Source organism: Dermacentor albipictus, chromosome 3, assembly GCF_038994185.2.
Source record: "Dermacentor albipictus isolate Rhodes 1998 colony chromosome 3, USDA_Dalb.pri_finalv2, whole genome shotgun sequence".
Classification (NCBI taxonomy): domain Eukaryota; kingdom Metazoa; phylum Arthropoda; class Arachnida; order Ixodida; family Ixodidae; genus Dermacentor; species Dermacentor albipictus.
Window position 1 is genome coordinate 120,317,741 of NC_091823.1, and position 18,810 is coordinate 120,336,550.

Sequence of the window (18,810 nt, forward strand, 5' to 3'; positions counted from 1 at the left end):
CTTTTCCAATATGTACATTACGGACCCTGTTATTTTGTACAAGGATTTAATGCTTGTATAAGATGTGTATACATTTTTTCACTGTCTAATAATAATGTATGTCTATTATGTTTTGTTATATGCCCTATATACACTTTTAATACTACTATAACGCCCCCCTTACCCAATGTCTCACACGAGGCCTGTACGGACATTTAAAAAGAACTCAGCGGGGTTCCCAAGGGAAAGCTTCGCTTTTGAAAAGGACAGCTGCTCTTGAAAGCAGCTTTCCCGCTTTGCCGACCGCAACTAGTTTGTAGCAGTGAAGTAGCACAATATCGGCTGAACGAGCGTGAGTCGTCATTGGCGTATTGGTACAAGTTCCCATGACGAATGCAGCTCATGATTAGCGACTAAAGTGTTAAGAAACGCACCACACTTTACTGTACGCCTGAGATATGAATACTGTGTACTGCACGGCCACCGCCCAAGCCGCAATTCTGTGTCAGCGAAGGTCACTAATGGACGCAGGCGCGAATCAGAATAATGAAGGCATCTGGATTCAATTGCAAGAGGTGCTGGTATCAAAGCGTCTAAGAGCTCTGCGTCACGTTCTTCAGAAGTTTAACGGCGCTAGAAGAAAGTTTAGGGTCCATCGCAGCCGAAAAACAAAGGGGGGCGGAGTACTTATCGTCCGAGCAATTGCAGTTAAGCTGATGCTGGCAAAATAGAGCAACGTGCCAAGTAAAAGCAAGTGCAGTATTTATTTTGTTCCAAACTAACGCACATACATTCTTCGAAAATATGCATTCCGTATTCATGCAACACGAAAAGAAGTTACACTTTGCTTTTCACACCTAATGCTTATCGAAACCAAAAACCTGCGCAAAGAAGTCAAAGTCCCTAAATTCACCGTGCCTGCATATTCTAGGGGCACTAGGTTCCAGGAGCTTGCAGGCGAAGCCGAACAGGTCATGTTCCACCAAGCTTTCCGTGACGTTGTCGTGCGCGCCGTTGATCTGTACATAGGGCACCCACTTCATTGGAGGCTTCAGTGCTAACGTTCTCTCGCCCATCTCACGGAGGAGCTTTCCGCCCTCAGGCCCCCGGCTGCACTTGTCCAGTACTGGCCAGTAGGTTCCAACTTTCTCAGCGCACGGCTGGCCTGCTTTGGTGGGGTCATCTTGACGGAACATGCATGCGACAAAGTCCAGAAGCCTCCTGACCGGGTGCACGTACTTGACGGCGCACGCCTGCACCTCGTTGACGTAGCACTCCTGAGGGCCGTGCTGGCACTGGAACATGGCAGTGCCGTTAGCGACCTTCATATGGGTTTTCCCGAAAGGCACAAGTTCGACGTGAAGGTACTCCTCGAGCTTGTTGTATGTTGGCCACAGTTGGTCGAGAAAGAAGTCGTGGCAGTCTCCACATAACCCTTCGTAGTAAAGCGTAATGTTGATTGACGTGCACTGCGCGGAAGACCATAGCTGAACGGCTACTACGAAAGCGCCGAAGAGAAGGCCGCCCTTCGGGAACAGCGCAGAGACTCTCATGACTGCTTCAACCCAAGTCCTCTCAAGGGTCTGCTACACAGAAGACTGCGGCTGAAGCGTTTTTGTCTGCTAGTTAACACTCAGTTGTGAGTGAACCTTTGCCCCATTGACGAGATAGTTGGCGGCCGTCAGCCCCAACTGCAAATGGGGTGCAATCTCATGGTCACCATCTGAGAACTTTGGACGTCACTTCTGGGGCCTGCTGATAATTCTTCCCGGCCGGGCTATGCTTCACAGAAAGAAAACAGATTAGACGTCAGGCGGAGAGCAGGAACTATCGGTGGCCGTCTTGACCAGATGTTGTTCATGGGTTGTGATTGCTTGAGCTAACCTGATCGCTGCTAATTTAAGAAACATCTGTCGTGCGTTTGTAGTTTAATGAAGAAAATTTATATACTTAGTAAATTTAAAAATGAGTAAAATCGAATAATTCGTCTACAGCAGAGTCTAAATCCTCAACAGCTTCGTCACAAGGCAAGTGCAACTTTGTTCTTAACCCTTTGAGTGCCGGCAAAAAATACAAAATGCGTTCAGAAAAATTACATCGTTTTGTGTCACACTTCGATAGCACGTTTCTGGAGATTCGAAATATATATGAAATGGGGGTAATAAATACCCAACGCGCATTGAAAACTCGCGAATTTGGCACAAGGAGGCGCTGCATTGCGGAAAGTTCCTTCCTTATAATTTTTTTCACTGTCGTGCCGTGTAAAAATTATCGCCGTTCCGGAAACGCCAGAGTCCCTGGATGTGTGTTTAGTACAGAAAGCACTGCCATCAATGTCAATGTTTTCGTGCAGAAGCGAACTATCTTTTAGCTTGATGACTGGATCAAATGGAAGCCTTGCTTTCATGACAAGCGCCGCAACATGCGACTGGCAGCCGCGATTTTTGAAATCTCTTCTGGACAAACATAAGTGGATGGATGGATGGAAGCTATCAGCGTCCCCTTTAAACGGCGTGGCGGTTTGGGCCACCAAGCTACTGTTATTATATAGCCTAACGTCCTACCTATGTAAAAAGAACGAAAAAAGAAAAAAAATAACACGAAGAATTCCCATCGCTAAATTTTCTGAACTCTTATTGGGAACTTTGTTTTTGTGCGCCTCCATTGTTTGTCGTTTGCCTACTTTTCTTCCACCAATCTTCCTATCACCTCTTACTAATCTGTGATGCGGACATGTTTACTTTCTATCTGTTCAACGGAGACAGGATGGATGCTATGAGCTTCCCCTTTGGAACGGGGCGGTGGGTTGTGCCACCAAGCTCTTGTTATTTATTGCCTAATGTCCTGCCTATGTTAAAGAAAGGAAAAAAAACACGAATAATGCCCATAACGAAATTTCTGAACCACTATTGTGAATCTTGTTTTCGTACGCCACTGTTGTTTGTTCCACCAATCATCCAATCGCCTCTTACTAATCTCTACTGCACACATGTTTACTTTCCTCCTGCTCTCGCGGAACCCAAAGGCTTCAAGGAGGCCAGTGATTTATAGATAGACCGCTGGGCAGATATTACAGGCAAACGGAGTCTGTGGGCTCCCTAGTGGGCAAATAGGCAACAGGCCAGGATGTCAAAATGAATTGGAGCTGCGTGAATGGGCAGCTACAATTCATTTTGACATTCTGGCTGCTGGCACACAGAAAGAGCACACAAACACGTGGACAAGACAGACCTCTCTTTAATTGCAAAAGAAAAAAATTCAACTGAGTGACACTCGCTTACGGTACTTAAACGGTTAATATGCATAATTCGGTAAGAATCCTTTTCGGTTGCTGCAGTGTTGGATTGCAAGTATAACGTAATTGAAGATAAACATTCAAGACCAATGTTTCTAAGATTAATTGACATTCTTGTTATGCAATATTTGTAGGTCGATATAAAAGAAGGTAATTAGTCAAAACGTAAAAACCACAATAATTACTTGTTAAAAACCTTATTTGTCGAACTTATGTTGATTATGCGAAACCAAGCAGTTACATGACACTACTCATATGGTGCGTATCTTACGCCACGTCGTAATTTGCAATTTCTCCATTAAAGCGCCAGTGTACTGTACTGGGCCTTTATATCACTGACTTCTGAAGTTTGCGGGCTAAGGCAGCCATTGAGTTGCGAAGAATATGAGAGTGGAAGTCTACGAACGAAGCTCAAGCAATTATGACCCTCCAACATGCACTTCGGTGTGAGAACACGGGCTTTCTTTCTTTTTTTAAATTCTTCCGAAGACGTCCCACATTTGGTCATGACGGTTAGGTATCTAACCAGATATATCGGATACCGCATCAAAACGGCAAAACCCCGGATTTAAGACTATCGGTTGTCAAAATACACAGCAATATTGACACTAGTACGGCGAATGAGTGGAAAATCTTTCAAAGGCGGGGAATGTTTCTAAAATGTGCCGACACCAGGTATGAACTACTAGACTTTTCCGGGTACCACGGCATTGTACGTTACGCCTGCCGACTCCGACAGCTTACTAAACAAAAGTATATCTATCTTCACACAGCGCGGAGCACCAAATGGCACGAAATTACCCCTAGTATCACCTCGTGCAAAGCGGCGGAGGCTCGATCGGCGGCTGACGTGGTGTGCTTGGAGCATAGAGAGGGCGTCGTCGTTCAGCTATATAATTTTCCTATTGCGACACGGCTGTATGTCATTTGCTTCGAACACTTGATCAAACTGCCAAGGATGCTCCACAAAAAAAATTGTTCTAGCGCTGTGTGAGATACTGTTTTCTGCAAAATACAATTGCTAGTAGGAATGTTCCCATGATGCTGCAACATATGCAACGCTATCGCATATACAAAATTTGGCTCGCTGTTGCCAAACAGAAAACAATTACCGCGAATCTAGTTTTGATGCCTCTTAAATGTGGCGGTATTACGACGAGGCACTGCAACGTTACTCAATAATTTTTATCTCCAACGCCGCTTTGTTTTTGGGCAAAAGCAAGAGTACGCGTAGCTAGTATAATGGCCTCGCGCGTCACTGGGAAAAGTGCCTCAGTTTTAAATACAAACGTGTTATTAGTGTTGCACATTCGTTGATATCATGTAAGCCCGATCTGGAAATTGTATTATTATTCTCTACAGGTGTAGAAAGATGGCATTGCTGTAGAAGTGTGTCCACAATGGCAAAGTGTATTTCCATTGTCCAAGACTTTAGAAATGCGTTGTGCCTCTTAAACTCTACAAATATGTTGTGCACTCCTTAAAAGAAGCTAAAATATAAGCTCGAAGCAACCCAATTAGTTACTGAGAAAAATTCGAGCTAGAGCGAGGAGACTATCTGGCGGTGATATAATGCTAGGAATCTACTGATATAATTGATTATAGCCTGGTGACGAATTTGATAGGCGTAACACTGTTGTGAACGTCAAACCTAAACGTATAGACAAAATACAGTTTCGAAGAGTCTGCTGTAGTTTCTTGGGCAACCGCTACGCCAGGACATGATGTTCGTTTTGCAATAACAGCATAGTTGAGGTAGATATTATTAGGTGGAGTTACCTTAGAATTTTTATACTGCTAGAAAAACCTGAAAGTGGAGGAAATACTATGCTTGAAAAGCTCGTGGCCATTTATACGCAATGCCTGACAACTTCAAATGTACCAGTGAGCTGAAGAATACCAACATTATGGCATTGCATAAGAAGGGAGACGCAAAAGAATTGATTCGTTGTAGGCCCATTAGCTTGGTTTGAGTATTGCACCAAACATTCACTGCGATAATTTTAAATAAAATCAGGGCAACACGTAATTTCAATCAACCAAGAGAACAGGCTAGCTTCAAGAAGGGATATCCTACTATGGACCACATCCATGTCAACCATCAATTAATTGAGAAATCTGGCGTGTACAAGCAACCTTTATATACGGCTCTCATAGATCATAAAAACATTTCATGCACCAAAAATAGCAGCAGTTATGGAGCCATTACAAAATCAAGAAGCCATCCGGGAATCATCGGGACCAGGGAACGGATCCGGTGGCTCCCGCCTGCATGAGGCGGTGCGGTCCCGCCTGAGGCCCGGAGCCATAACCAGACAGCGCTGCAGCTCGCATGGCCGCCAGCAGAGCTGACGACCCTGTACGGAGGTCGGAACCAGCCAGGCTCGCCGCCAATAGCCAGGCACGCTCAACGAGCCCGAGCGGCGAGCTTCTTCCTCACCCCCTATGCCGGAGCGCCACAACTTCGCCTGTCGTCACGGCCGTGGTCAGTCGGCATGCCGTGGTGACCTCGCCGTGGTACTGCGCGTGGGCGAGTCGCCTCACGAGCGGTAACGGGCGCTTCAAGCCGTCGAGCTCTATGGCGTGACCACGACCACGGACGATTAGGTATGCACAGACGGTTCTAGGTTCGGTCAAGTGTGTGTTTGCAAAGGCCATGCGCGCCCTCATAGAATGCGGATAAAGGCAATGTCTGTTCCCCACGTGTTCTTCATTGTGTGTTGAGCCCCTGGACCCACGAACTTTGATCACAACCGAAAGGCAATGCTATAAAACTAATTATATGAAATGTTTTATATGTCTGCTAGAGCAACTTTACGGCAAGCAATGAAAAATTATTCAGCACATTTGTCCAATATCGCGATGTCAAGTCGGCATTTGACTTTTTTTGACAGCGAAGCTATATATGGCTAGGGTCCCTGGATTCTTTCGCGTCCGTCAACAGGAAAAATACGTCATCAGTGGCTCATACCACCGCACGCACTTATAGCGTCGTAAGCGAGCAAAAAATAAAATCAATGGCTCACAGGAACGTAAGGCAGAGGCTACAAGCACTCAGCAAAGTAAAGCGAACCGTGTTTATAGTCTTTGGAATCACGCATACGACATACAGAACAGCATACGTTTTAATAAAGAACAAGCTCAAACAAGCACCCAAACCATATTATTGACGATAAGGTGCTCCTGATTGCAATGTGATGCACGTAGCGCTCCCCGCATACGTTTCCCAGTAAAGGTTACTGCTGCGCAAGCTGCCGCGGTGACGTCAGCTTGCGACGTGGGTTGTGACGTCCCTAGGCTTTCGTATATGAGATCACCATGCATGAGGGATCGACGATGGGCTAGTTGGTGTTGCATATTTGGATGTCTGTCTTTAGACGTTTCCTTTAGCTGCGCGAAAAAAACGAGGACACACGAAAGATGACACATACCACACACGAGCGCAGATTGCCAACTGTTTCTTTTTGGTAAGAAAGCAAAATACATATATTTAATTCACGGACCTGTACGCATGTCCACCTTGTCACTTACACATGTGCCGATAAACATAAAAACATAGAAGTTATCTGCTGGGTAACGATGTAAACCAAGATTGCGACAAGCGATCGCCAAAATAACCATAAGTCATTCTCGCAGTATTATCCAAAAAGAGGAAGAGATAACACAAGAAGAGAGCCCACGAAGAAAAAAAAAAGCAGGAGGAGACTCCGCGCACGTGAAGGAAACGGATATGGCATGTAACAAATAACCAGTGTAAAGGCGAAGGATGAGGGCATAAAATCGGTTGAAGAAAGCAAAAAGGTAAAAATAACAAAAGCAACTTAACGGGGAATATCATACCGATCAACAAATGTGACAATGGCGCCATGAAAGCATGAAGGCTGAAAACATGGCTTACTGAAAACAACCCCAGAAGTGAGGGTGAAGGCCATAGAATTTGCAAACGTGGCTATGGAGAAAGAGAAACCTGGTGAAAAAAACTGACGCTCGGCCGCAGTCGCAGCACGAAACACCTAGAACAAACAAAACCAAAATACAATAACCAAGAACCTTAGATCATCAAAAGAATTTTTTTACAAGGCATATTCCAGAAAATTGACTTCTGGTAACAACGAGACAGACGCATGCTGATACATTTGTCGCCGTTTTTTAGTATGTTGAACGCTTCGACAATCTCCTTTTCAGTCGGATCTCTCGAATGGAACAGAAACGTTGTGTCTTTAAAAATTGATTAAAAAGGGTTGTTCCTTCCACCCTCCTCTTTTCCTCTGCATCTGTCCCAGTGTAGAGACAAAGTGCCTCCTGCCTTGTTCTTTACATGTCACTGGTGTACCTGTGCCCTTTCATTGAAACACCTGCCCGTTTGTCCAATATAAGAGTTGTCACATGTCGAGTGAACCGAATACACTACCCCACAAATAGAATCTGTGTAGTGGGTTTCGTGCAAGATTGAACACTGGGGCCTAATTTTTCTATTGCCTGTCACTATGGGGCATACTCTACTGAGCTTGCATGGGGCCGGAAAAACGACCTTGACCACGTAGCGGCTTGCCACTTTTTTTGATGTTGCGCTAAACTCGATGAATATTGGGCATGACCAGCAGTTTTTCTTTCTGAATATCTTATTTGTGTTGCTTTCTACCTTTAAGTTTTCACAAGAGACTAATTCGCAGCAGCCTGTGATTAAACTATGAGGGTAACCAGCCGAGAGGAAGCGTCTAACTTGCTCATTGAAACTGGTTTCTAACTTATGCTCGCATGATTTTTGCGGGGCGGACTTACAAGCTAGGGTTATGTTGGCTCTATTAACAAGTTTGGAATGTGCCCTTTCAAAGGGCAGTAGGGCATTCTTTGAGTGTCCTCGTTTTTTTCTGTGCAGTTAAAAGAAACGTCTAAAGCTATGAATCAGTCAGCCCGCCAGAACGTCCTACTAAAAGTCGTCTGTCAGCAGAAACCGAGACTTACGCGCGTTTGATATAGCCGAAGCACGTGCTATTCACGAAGGAGACAATGTAAGCGTGTGCATGGTTTCAATAGCTTTAAGCAAAAGGGAAATCGCGTTACTAGACGGCACCTGAGGAATAATCACCTTTATAAATTGATGATTCATCCTTCTGACACAAAAACTTTAATTACTGCATTTTATCCTTGACGATATACTCGGGGCATGCGGGCAAGTTGTACCATAGTTTCTACATATTGCCTTGTTGCAATAAAAACAATGTTGTTAGTCAGCGCTAGTGTTGTTGTCGTTTCACTTGACCTCGTCTTACGCGCAGTTTACCCCTTCCAAATAAAATAACCATCCTAGCAACTGATTTCATTGTTATTGCAGCACCGCTACGGGCGGCGGCATGCTGTCAAAATTACGATTGCTCCCATTCCTACCGCTACTTTACATACCACTACTACCATTTCTCTAAAGCCATAAAGCATTGCATACCATTGTAAGCAGTTGTAGTGGTGGTTTGCGACAGCTCCGCAGGCTCGCAGGGTCGCACTTTCGCAGGGTCGAGGTGACGAGTTGTTTTTTTTATTTGAAACACTCAAATTGGTGCCGTTTTGGTCAGAAAGCATTATGGAAAACAACTTTCAGTACGGTCTGCTGTTATTTTAGCAGAAATGTCATTAGAAATTTTGCAGATTGGGGCACTGCTACGCTTCATAAACCCTGTGAATTATTTCTGGAGAGAGAAAATTTGTCTGCTTGAAAGCATAGGGAACTTCCTTTACAATATCTCAGGATCATGTGCAGCATTGAAGGCTGTAACAAAATCAGGAACACAACTTGCGAACAGACTGCCATAGTGCCCCCACCATATGGTGTGGTAAGGCGAGAGGATTTGAATTATTTTGTTCTGTAGATCAGTAAGATCAGGCTCATTTTAAGTATGATATGCTTTTAGCTCCCGTTGTCGGCGACATGCAAGTTACCTTGAGCCAAAAGCCAGAGCCGTTATCCGGGCACTCAAAAGAGAACATGCGGGCAAGTTGCGCGAACAAAACGATACCATCCAGGCAACCAGTCAAAATTTAAGACAATGCGGTCGCTGAACCCCCAAACCTTTGTACAGGACCGCATTGCAAATGCTAGATATTGCCCGAAGAAGTTACAAAAAATATTGCTTCCGGGCTCTTCCTAATGTTTGTTAAAAATAGCTCCGAAGGAGTTTTCTACAGCATACTTCTAGTACGCGCAAGTTTGATTTGTCATGTTCAATAGCAACGTTGAAAAGGCAGAGACAGAGCAGAATACACTTGGTTGTCATCGTTTGGCGCTGAGACATGGTTGCTTGTGCTCTTCTAAACGCCAGCGGTCCGTGAGTTCCGCGGCGCGGGTTTTGCGTCGCGTCCAGAGCTGCCGCCAGGCTGCGTGGCGCCTCCTTCAGGCGCTTTGCTTCTTCTAGTTGGGCAGTGCGCTCTGTCTCACGGGTGTCTTTCGCTGCCTGTGCCGCCTTCAGCCGCTTTTCTTCTTCAGGCCGGACAACGTCCATGTGGACCAGTGCAGAGTATGGTGTGGTGCGGTGTGATGTGGCGGAGTGTGTCGCTGCGAAGGTGCACTATACTAATTTTAGGATAATGGCTGTTATCGTATCCAACCAATCTGCTTTACCGGTTGCCATTTCGTGCTTACACCTACTCTCGATTACGGGAGAGCCAGTAATTGTTTTATTCAAAATATGATTTCCGCACATGGTTCGTTTGCTCTATTTAACCCGTTTCGTTGTGATGCGCTTTCTAGGGAAATGTTGCCAAGTTTTTCTTGTCATTACGGTTCTATCTCACATTGTTTCGGTTTGAGAATTTGGTTCACGTTGAAAAAAAATTCTTTAACTGATTTTTAATAGAGTATCTTAGTGTTTCGATTTAGCGGTGCTTAAGAGTATAGTTTCTTTTGCGTGAAAAGTGTTTTCAACGTAACAAAAAACTCCGCTTCTTTGTGTATAGGCTTGAAGAAGAAGCCTGTGCCAAAGTGCATGCTCTCGGAAAAGTATCTTAGCTTTCTTTAAAATGCAGCTTCGGCTATAAAGAAAAGGACTTCCCCCCCCCCCCTCGTCGATAGCTCAGTGGCTACTGCGCCGCTACCAAGCTAGAGGTCATGTGTTCAATCTCTACAGCGCCAGACCCATTTCCATGGGTGTGCATTGCAAAAGCGTTCGTTTGCCATGCATTGGATGCACGTTCAAGAACCCCCGTGTTCATATTCATATTGTAATGTTGTCACATAAAACTCTAATTTTTTTTATGATCGAGAGGTTAACACTCATTAAGCTAACCATTTCTGTAGCTTCATTAAAGATTAAAGCATTCTATTGGACGTGCTACCCCATACCACAAAACAGCAGCCCAGTATGAGATAATCAAATTGATAATAAACATAATTATGACATCAGCTAAAGCATGATGCCCTAACAAATTGATTGCTCCAGGCTCTCTACTGTTACTCGTAGCAACATCATTACCTGAGGTCTTCATGAAATTATAGCAGAGCAATCTTACGGTTCCGGTATAGTCGAGTACACGTTATTGCAATGTTAGGTTGCAACAATAGTCTAGCAGATCTTTCTAACTTGAGCCAAACACTATTTGTTTTTAATGTTCAATTTACGAGTTGTTTTTGCTTAACCAGAATTCACTTTCCAGAAATAAAAAAACATGACGAAAGTTCTGTTTTCTAAAGAAGATTGATGTATTATCGTATTACTTTACCATGTTAAGTGTCTGCATCGCTTACAAAATCAATAGAACATCAACAGCAGTATAAGTCCTAAAATGAATCCTTGACAAACGTTATACAGGTTTAAGTCACTATGTACATGGAAAGTATAAATCAATGTCACCTATCGACATTAACTTTCCCGTGAAGTAATAATTATTTAGCAGATTTCTTGAAGCTCTTCTTGTGCCGATATTTCTGAGAAGTACACCAGCTTTCACGGAATGAAACGCCTTCCGGAGGTCAAGCATATTAACTATGGTGTGTACGTTTCCCTTTCTCTGTTTTATAATACTATGTCTAAAGCTTGCAAAATCGCTCATTCTGTTAATTTTTCTGCGTGACTGGTTATCGCTTTATTAGCTAGGAAATGCTCTACTAATGTTCTGTTTACGACATGTCGATAAGCCTTGAAGTCATTTATTGACGCGCGCTTATTCACAACTGCAATTCTGGCAACATTGATTAGCTCAGAAAATTCACTGCATATAAAATCAAGTTCCAGATGAGGGCTTTTGGCTTACAGGCGACATGTGCGACGTTTTCAATAGTGTGTTTTTTATCGCGTCAAAGCCATATGAGAAATCTCTCTATAATAATGCAATTAATTCTTAAACCTTGGTGCGACGTATGGGCGAAACAGAACGTTTTCCCATGATGTCTCACTGCTGAGTAACTAGTTGTACTTTTCTTCTCTTGAGCTTGTGTTTACGAGAATTTGTACAGTAATATTGTGGCTGACGGCTACAGAGTCCACTTGCTACTTCTTTACTGAAAAAAAAATCAGGTCTGCTTCGGTGGTCTTGTCATGTCCGCACTCCTGTCTTCGTTTGAACTAGCCGTTCTAGCCATTGTTCGCCAACAAGAGCAAAAACGTGTGCTACTGAAGGATAAACGCACCTTAAAGCAAGCTATTTCTTTCAAATCATTCCATTCGCTCTGATGAATAGACAGGCGGTTCCCAGACGAATGGTCTGCCACATGTTTGAACGGGTTTCAACGTTGTCACGTGTATCTATAATGGTTAAGAATTGAGCACGTGTCATCTGATCACCTCCGCTATCTCCATGGGCGACTCACTGTGGAAAGACTTGTTATCGAAAGTATTAAGCCCTGCTATCGTATGCTTCAGCCTCGTGCGGATGTCTTGTGATATTGCTTTGTGATAGCATTCCAAACATGTGAGCACGCTGAACTATCACACATATCAGTGCATATAAGCTATTGGGCATTTCAGCGTTTTGCTTTCCATTTTACGACAACTTGTCTAGACAACGTAAGAGAAGTGAGTCTATTATCGCCACGATAAGTCAGGATATGCATGAACAAGCTGCCATCGAAGAGTTGGCCTATCCTGTATGTCGCGTATGATCTCGCTAAGAAATGATGCTCTATGCCGCATTGTACTGCTAATTCAAGAACGTGAGCTTATACTGCGATGTTGAATTCGAGACTTAGCAGTGTTTCAGCGCAGAATGTACACAAAAGCACACAGAGACACGAACGGAACACGCGCTAATTTCGGACTATCGTTTAACGCCAAATGTTGGGAATATATACCGCAAAACAGAAAAAAGGAAAATAAAAAACGCAACTGATCACTTCATCGTATCATCACATGCGCGTTACTAAGCGCTTCTTATCAGCCGCCCTCAAGAAAACTTATTTCTTTGGCAGATAAAAAATTAAAAAGCGAGCTGACGCACTCATACTCATCGCTTTTCATTACTGCTTTTTGTCCGTTTTGCGGTATATTTAGAGGGAATCTGGTATTAAACATTAATTGGAAGTTAGCCCCCATTCAGTTCGTGTCTCTGCATGCGTTTTCGTAAATTTTTCGCTAGAGTACTAATAAGTAAAGATTATTATTATAGCATATTATTAAAAGCATAAACACCGTCGCCTTTAGCGCACTCGCCACACAATATCCTGCCACCATCCAAGATGGCATAGCCACTTGCCAGAGCCTAGAGGAACTTCAATCTCTGCGGTTATGCACGGATAACATAGACCTTCATTTGCCTTCAGCAGTAGAATTGCTCACGATCATGCGTGATATCGTTCGGGAGGAACTTCACGAGCGGTGCTCTTACTCTGCGCTGGAACCTCGCGTCGCCCCTTCTCCGACCGGTTTAAGCGACATAATCAAGCAAGAGATCGCCTCTGCGTCGCGTCTCACGTGCTAACGTGCTCCGCAGGGGCCGTCGGAGCTAACGTGCTCAGACGGCCCCTGCGCTAGACAGGTGCCAACATACGCCGACGTCGCAGCGCTCCCTCCGGTCACCGCGGTCCTTCTACAAACGGACCGCTACGTCCCTGTGGCTTCATTGTCGCCGCCAGTGCGTGTACAGCCGTACCGCCCCGCTCCGCTTCCTGCTCGACCCATTCGCTACTACTGTGACTACCACGGGTACATCTCCCGGTTCTGTCGACGGCGTCAGCAGGATGAGTAACGTGATTATACATACGAAAGCGTTCGTTTAGCAACGGCCTACCGCTCTTCATTTCACCGATCCCCCTCTCCCCCGTACCCTGCCAACACGCCTCTGAATTCTCGAGAATCTCGCCGCAGGTCGCCTTCTTCACGTCGTCGTTCCGTCTCACCTCTCCGACCTGCTTCTCATGTCTCATGTCATCGACAGCTTAACAACATCACGAAGACAGACGTTTATCGCTTGTCCCGTCTATACGACCCACTCAACCATCTCCACGGCGCCCAGTATTTCTCGTTTATCTCACTCATGTTATTGGCAGATTGCTGTCGATCCACTAGGCCGCGAAAAACACGCATTTCTTACTCCGGATAGCATGTATCATTTTAAAGTCATGCTTTTCAGTCTAGGCAATGCGCCGGCCACATTCGAGCGCATGATGAATTTGCTTCTTCGTGGCTTCAAATGGTCAATGTGCTTGTTTTTCCGCCGTTCTCATGATGTTCAGCAATGCCAGCCTCCAGCTAGACTCCACAAAATGACGTCTCGGGCGCCCTGCAATAACCGTACTCGAGCATCTCGTCAACGTGGCAGCCGTCCAGCCCGATCCCGAAAAAGTGCGCCGTGAAGAATTTTCCCGTACCTTGTTCGAATAATTTATGTTATGGGGATGTTGGGACTATAGAAAATTCTCTTCACAATATATACACAAAATGAGTCAGAGTAGTTAAGATGGCTGACGACCAACAATACGCAGCAGCCAGCGTCCCCCGATCTTCTTCTTGCTCTCTTCCTTCATCCTTCTGTAACAGGACCCCTGGGTGGTGAAGCACCGTCTCGGCACATGGTAGGCGAATAATTGCGAGCGAAGCATGGCTTCAGCCACGAATCGTGGACGACGTCAAAAGGTATCGGACTTGAGCATGCATCAAACTGTAGCGGCGCAATTTCGTAATTTACGTCATTAACTTGACGTAGAACTTCATAAGGCCCTGTGTAGCGAGAGAGAAGCTTCTGGGAGAGGCCAACACGACGACATGGTAACCAAAGGAGCACGCAAGCACCCGGCGTGAACTTAACATCGCGATGGCACCAATCACAACGCTTTTTTTTTGTATATGCTGCGAGGCTAATAAACGAGATCGGGCGCCTTGACGTGCCATGTGAGCGCGATCGATGATTTCACGAGCGTACTCAGTTGCAACACGTGGCACAGAAGGGAGGATGGTGGCAAATGGCTATGTGGGGTCGTGACCATACAAAAGATAAAAGGGTGAATATCCTGTGCTGTCAAGTCGGGACGGGTTATATGCGAACGTGACGTAGGCTAGCGGGGCGTCCCAGTGGCGGTGATCGTTGGAGATGTACATTGACAGCATCTCTGTGATTGTTCAGTTGAGACGTTCCGTAAGACCATTCTTTTGTAGGGTTCGTTCATTAGACTTTGAGCTCCTGTTTTCGCCGTTTCATCCGTAATTTAGCCGATATTGTACGTCCCCTTACGGCCCTCCTGAAAAAAGACTTTGCTTTTACCTGGGGCTCGGACAAAGCTTCTGGTTTTTCGGCGATTATTCTCCTAATAACGCGATAGCCTTCAGGGCCCCGTATCGCAGAAAATCCGTTGCCGGCGTCCGGAGCCGACGTCCCCATGCGCGAGAATTCCTGTTTATATTTACGTACATGTATACGCAACGCCTTGCCATATGACAGGCGGTATATGCGGGTTATGTAGCCACTCAATTCTATCACTGAAGTTGCTAATACCTTCTGTTACATTATTGACAAAGTTATTACTCTGAATTTTGAGTATGACAGCCCACAAAACAAATGTCATCAAACAAAACTCCGACAGCGCATGCCTTTTATGTGAAATCTTCTCGGACAGAAATATTAAAAGCGCGAAACAATAACCGAAACCTGTAAGTGATACAATTTTTTTTTTTTGCGCGGCTGTCTTTGCATCATTTTCGAGATCGGCCCACGCGAGAGGAGGCGTTTCTGCTACAAAGCTCACCTCCGAGCATAGTGTTCGCCGCCAGTGTTTCGTGGTAGACATTGCGGTCACATAAGCTGCAGTTGCCGGTCAGGGATCTTTGAAAGTCAGGGATCTTTGAATGCTATCGCGTTCCACTTTTAAAGGCGCAACTTAAGCACCCTCCAAGTTGGTTTAGCGAATTTTGATCCCACTGCGCCGACGTAAGTCCGCACAGATGACAGCGGCCATGGAATCGGCGCCGTCCTCGCTCACACTCAGTGCGTACACCACTGCGTTATTGAGTACGCTAGCCAGCTGCTGTCATGTTGCATCATGGTGCTGTTCGACAGCTTCTGACCGACGTACAAGGCCGCTACTTTCTGTGTCGCGTCATCGCATACATAATTCCTTCATGCTCTACCCGCCATACGCCCACAACCACTTATCGCCCGCAAACGAATGCACTCGGAGAGTCCCTCAACCGAACTCTGACTGATATGATTTCAATGTACGTTTCAGCCGACCACCGCGATTGGGACGCTACATTTATGTAACTTTAACCTACAACTCGTCCAGGCATAACAACACTGGCTACTAACCGTTTTATTGTCTCTATGGACGCGAACCATCTCTGTATTTTACTTCCAGCTGCCATAAGTTCGTCCACAACGTACGTTCGCGATGCCATAGCGCGCGCCGGTACAACTCGCTATATTGCTCCTGAAAAGCGTCCCAGACTTCCCAAAAATCCCTGTATAACCGTCGCCACAGAGACGTTTGGTACCCTCCAGGTTCCCTCGTGCTACTATGGTCTCCGTCCCGCAGTATCGGCTTCTCCGAAAAGCTATTATGCCGCTTCCGCGGTCCTTACAGGCTGTTACGTCAAGTCACCGACGTTATATGCGAAAGTGAATATGTCGTCGAGCCAGCGCCGCCTGTGCGACTGCGCTTTGGTATCGTGTACGTTGTCCACCTCTGGTATGTCCTACCAAGCGCCGGGTCGGTACTCTCGCCCGTGGTGATAGTGCCACGAGACAGTGAAGGCACTGCTACTGCGGTCGGATGATGAGGATGACGTAGCTAGAGGCATACAATAGTAAACGTTTTAGCACACGATTCTTGACCAATCTCTCATTGGGGGTATGAGACATTATATGAGGCCATAGTCATCATCATCACGCAATAGCCCTGCATGCTTCGCCACTGCTTGTGGCTGTTGCAACCTTGTATATAGTAATAATTTTTGTTCGCGATCATAACAAGAACAGAAAAAAAGTATTCAAATTTTCTCGCGAAATAAACTACGTGTTTTTTAGAGGGTGAAAAAGATGAACGTTTATTTGACAAGGATCCTTCGGCCTTTAGAGACACTAGTTTGGTTTCACAGCTCTTTTTACTGCGTGTATACATTCTTCTTGTGCGGCCCTAAACTCAAACATTTCATACCTATAGATGAGTGCGCTATAATGGCATTTGTGTCGCGGGAAACATGTCACGACATTATACCTTGCATAGGAAAATCATGCTCTTCGGGGAGGAAAGTGAAAAGCGGCACTTCTAAAACAGCGACCTCCGGTTGCCCCACTCATGCAGACTTTAGGTGGCGCGGGTTCCAAGAGCTTGCAGACGAAGCGAAAAAGGTCTTCCTGCACCTGTTCTTGCATGGTCTCGTTGTGATAGCCGTTAATCTCCACGTAGGGCACATATTCGATTGGAGGCTGGTGCCCCCGCGTCCTCTTGCCCATTTCGTAGAGGAGCTGGGTACCCTCGGGTCCCCGGCTGCACCTGTCCAGGACAGCCCAGTCGGTGCCCACTTTCCGTGCACAAGGCTCACCTGCTTGGGTCGGGTCAGGCTGGCGGAGCATGCAGGCGACGAAATCTATCAGTTTCCTGGTCGGGTGCACATACTTGACGGCACACGTTTGCACTTCGTTGACGAGGCACTCGTCGGGACCGTGCTGGCACCGGAAGGTGATCGTTCCGTTGGCGACTTTCATGTCAGCATTGCCGAATGGCAGGAGATCGAAGTCGAGGTATTCTTCTAGCTTTCCGAACGTCGGCCACAGCTGGCCCAGGATAAATTCGTGGCAGTCGGGACATAACCCTTCGTAGTAAAGTGTAAGGTTCACCGGCTCACCAGCAGTGGGAGACCTTGACAGTGCCGCAAGGATGAGTATACATGAAAAAATATATCGACCACTTAGCAACCCTGTCGCTTTCATGGCTGCAGCGAGCACCTGAAGCCTTTTCCGCTGTCCTCTCCCGTATGCTTAGGTGTTCTTGGCGGCGACCTTTATATCGTGGTAAGCCACACTTGAACATATGCCGCGTACAGATAGTGGCTATCGCCGAGTGGCCTGCCGCTCCGAGGAATTATCTAGAAAGATGAGTCGATGGCTGAACGTCCCTGCATCTGCAAGCTCGCACATGTGCTCGGCCTGTTTTCTGATATCGCTTGGCAATCACATGCAGTCTGGGCCTGAATGTGTCCTCATAACATTGTGCTGAGAACTCATCATTGCTGCCTAGCCTTGCACCTTGATCTTGCATTACCTCACTCAGTTGTAACTTCGAAGTTTCTCTACCTTGATCCTTTTATTTTGAGCTTTATTATTTGCATTAGTTTACACGACGTTCTTTCAACCTGAAGACATACTTCAATTGCAGGTATAGGCATGACGTCCGTATTACGTGGACAATTTTGCTACCTACTTGTACTCATGAAAGTTCAAGCTACGGAACTGTATGTAATTCTCATACAGAAAGCATAAAATTGCTCCGGGCGAAGTATCTAATGTGCCCGCTGCGAACACGTTCAAGTAATAACTCGCTTCTCGCAGCAAGCGCATGAGCGCGCCTTCGTAACACTGAATATCATGGTCTTGAGAATCGTGTTTGATTAGTGTTCCACGCGACTGCCTACTCGAGGCACTTCGCGTCTATTCGCTGGCTTCTTTCACGCTCGGAAAAACACTTTTGTGAACCACGTATAGAGTAAACAGAACGCTGTATCGGGAGCTTATTATGTTGCTCTACAGTTTTCTCATTGACACTTTTCATCAAGTTATAATATTTGAGAAGTTCATTACTTATATAAAACTAATTACGTAATTAGGCGGAATGCAAAAACATTTCGCGCCACCACCACTTCGCCTGTGCATCACACAACGTCATGAAAGCCGTCATAGCTCCCAATCTGATATGACGTGTACACACTGATCAGGCATGAATTGACCGAACAAAAGAAAAACTCGCCTGTGCGGCACACGCAGCACGGTCACAGCGTAAGCTGGTGGAGCGGCTCCACAGGAGCTCCATATTTGGCACCACGCACTACAGGTCTTCGCGGCGAAGTACCTTCGCGTCGTTTTCACGAGAACGATCCGAACTGTCCCACCGGGTTCGACGGCGA

The 18,810-nt window shown here is 45.8% G+C and overlaps 2 protein-coding genes across 2 annotated transcripts; both read right to left on the reverse strand.

Annotated features, from left to right (window-relative positions):
* Positions 1-836: 836 nt before the first annotated feature.
* Positions 837-1,532, reverse strand: LOC135919491 (gamma-interferon-inducible lysosomal thiol reductase-like). The gene has a single exon (XM_065453350.2). It carries the CDS (start codon positions 1,530-1,532, stop codon positions 837-839), a length of 696 nt encoding a protein of 231 aa, XP_065309422.2.
* Positions 1,533-16,713: 15,181 nt separating this feature from the next.
* On the reverse strand, positions 16,714-17,668 carry LOC135919458 (gamma-interferon-inducible lysosomal thiol reductase-like). Its single transcript, XM_065453287.2, has one exon. The coding sequence runs from the start codon at positions 17,618-17,620 to the stop codon at positions 16,919-16,921; it is 702 nt and encodes a 233-aa protein (XP_065309359.2). The 5' UTR covers positions 17,621-17,668; the 3' UTR covers positions 16,714-16,918.
* Between the last annotated feature and the right edge of the window lie 1,142 nt (positions 17,669-18,810).

Bases quoted from the DNA above. Each gene is read 5' to 3' on its own strand.
- LOC135919491 (XM_065453350.2), bottom strand. From the start codon at position 1,532: ATGAGAGTCTCTGCGCTGTTCCCGAAGGGCGGCCTTCTCTTCGGCGCT.
- LOC135919458 (XM_065453287.2), bottom strand. From the start codon at position 17,620: ATGAAAGCGACAGGGTTGCTAAGTGGTCGATATATTTTTTCATGTATA.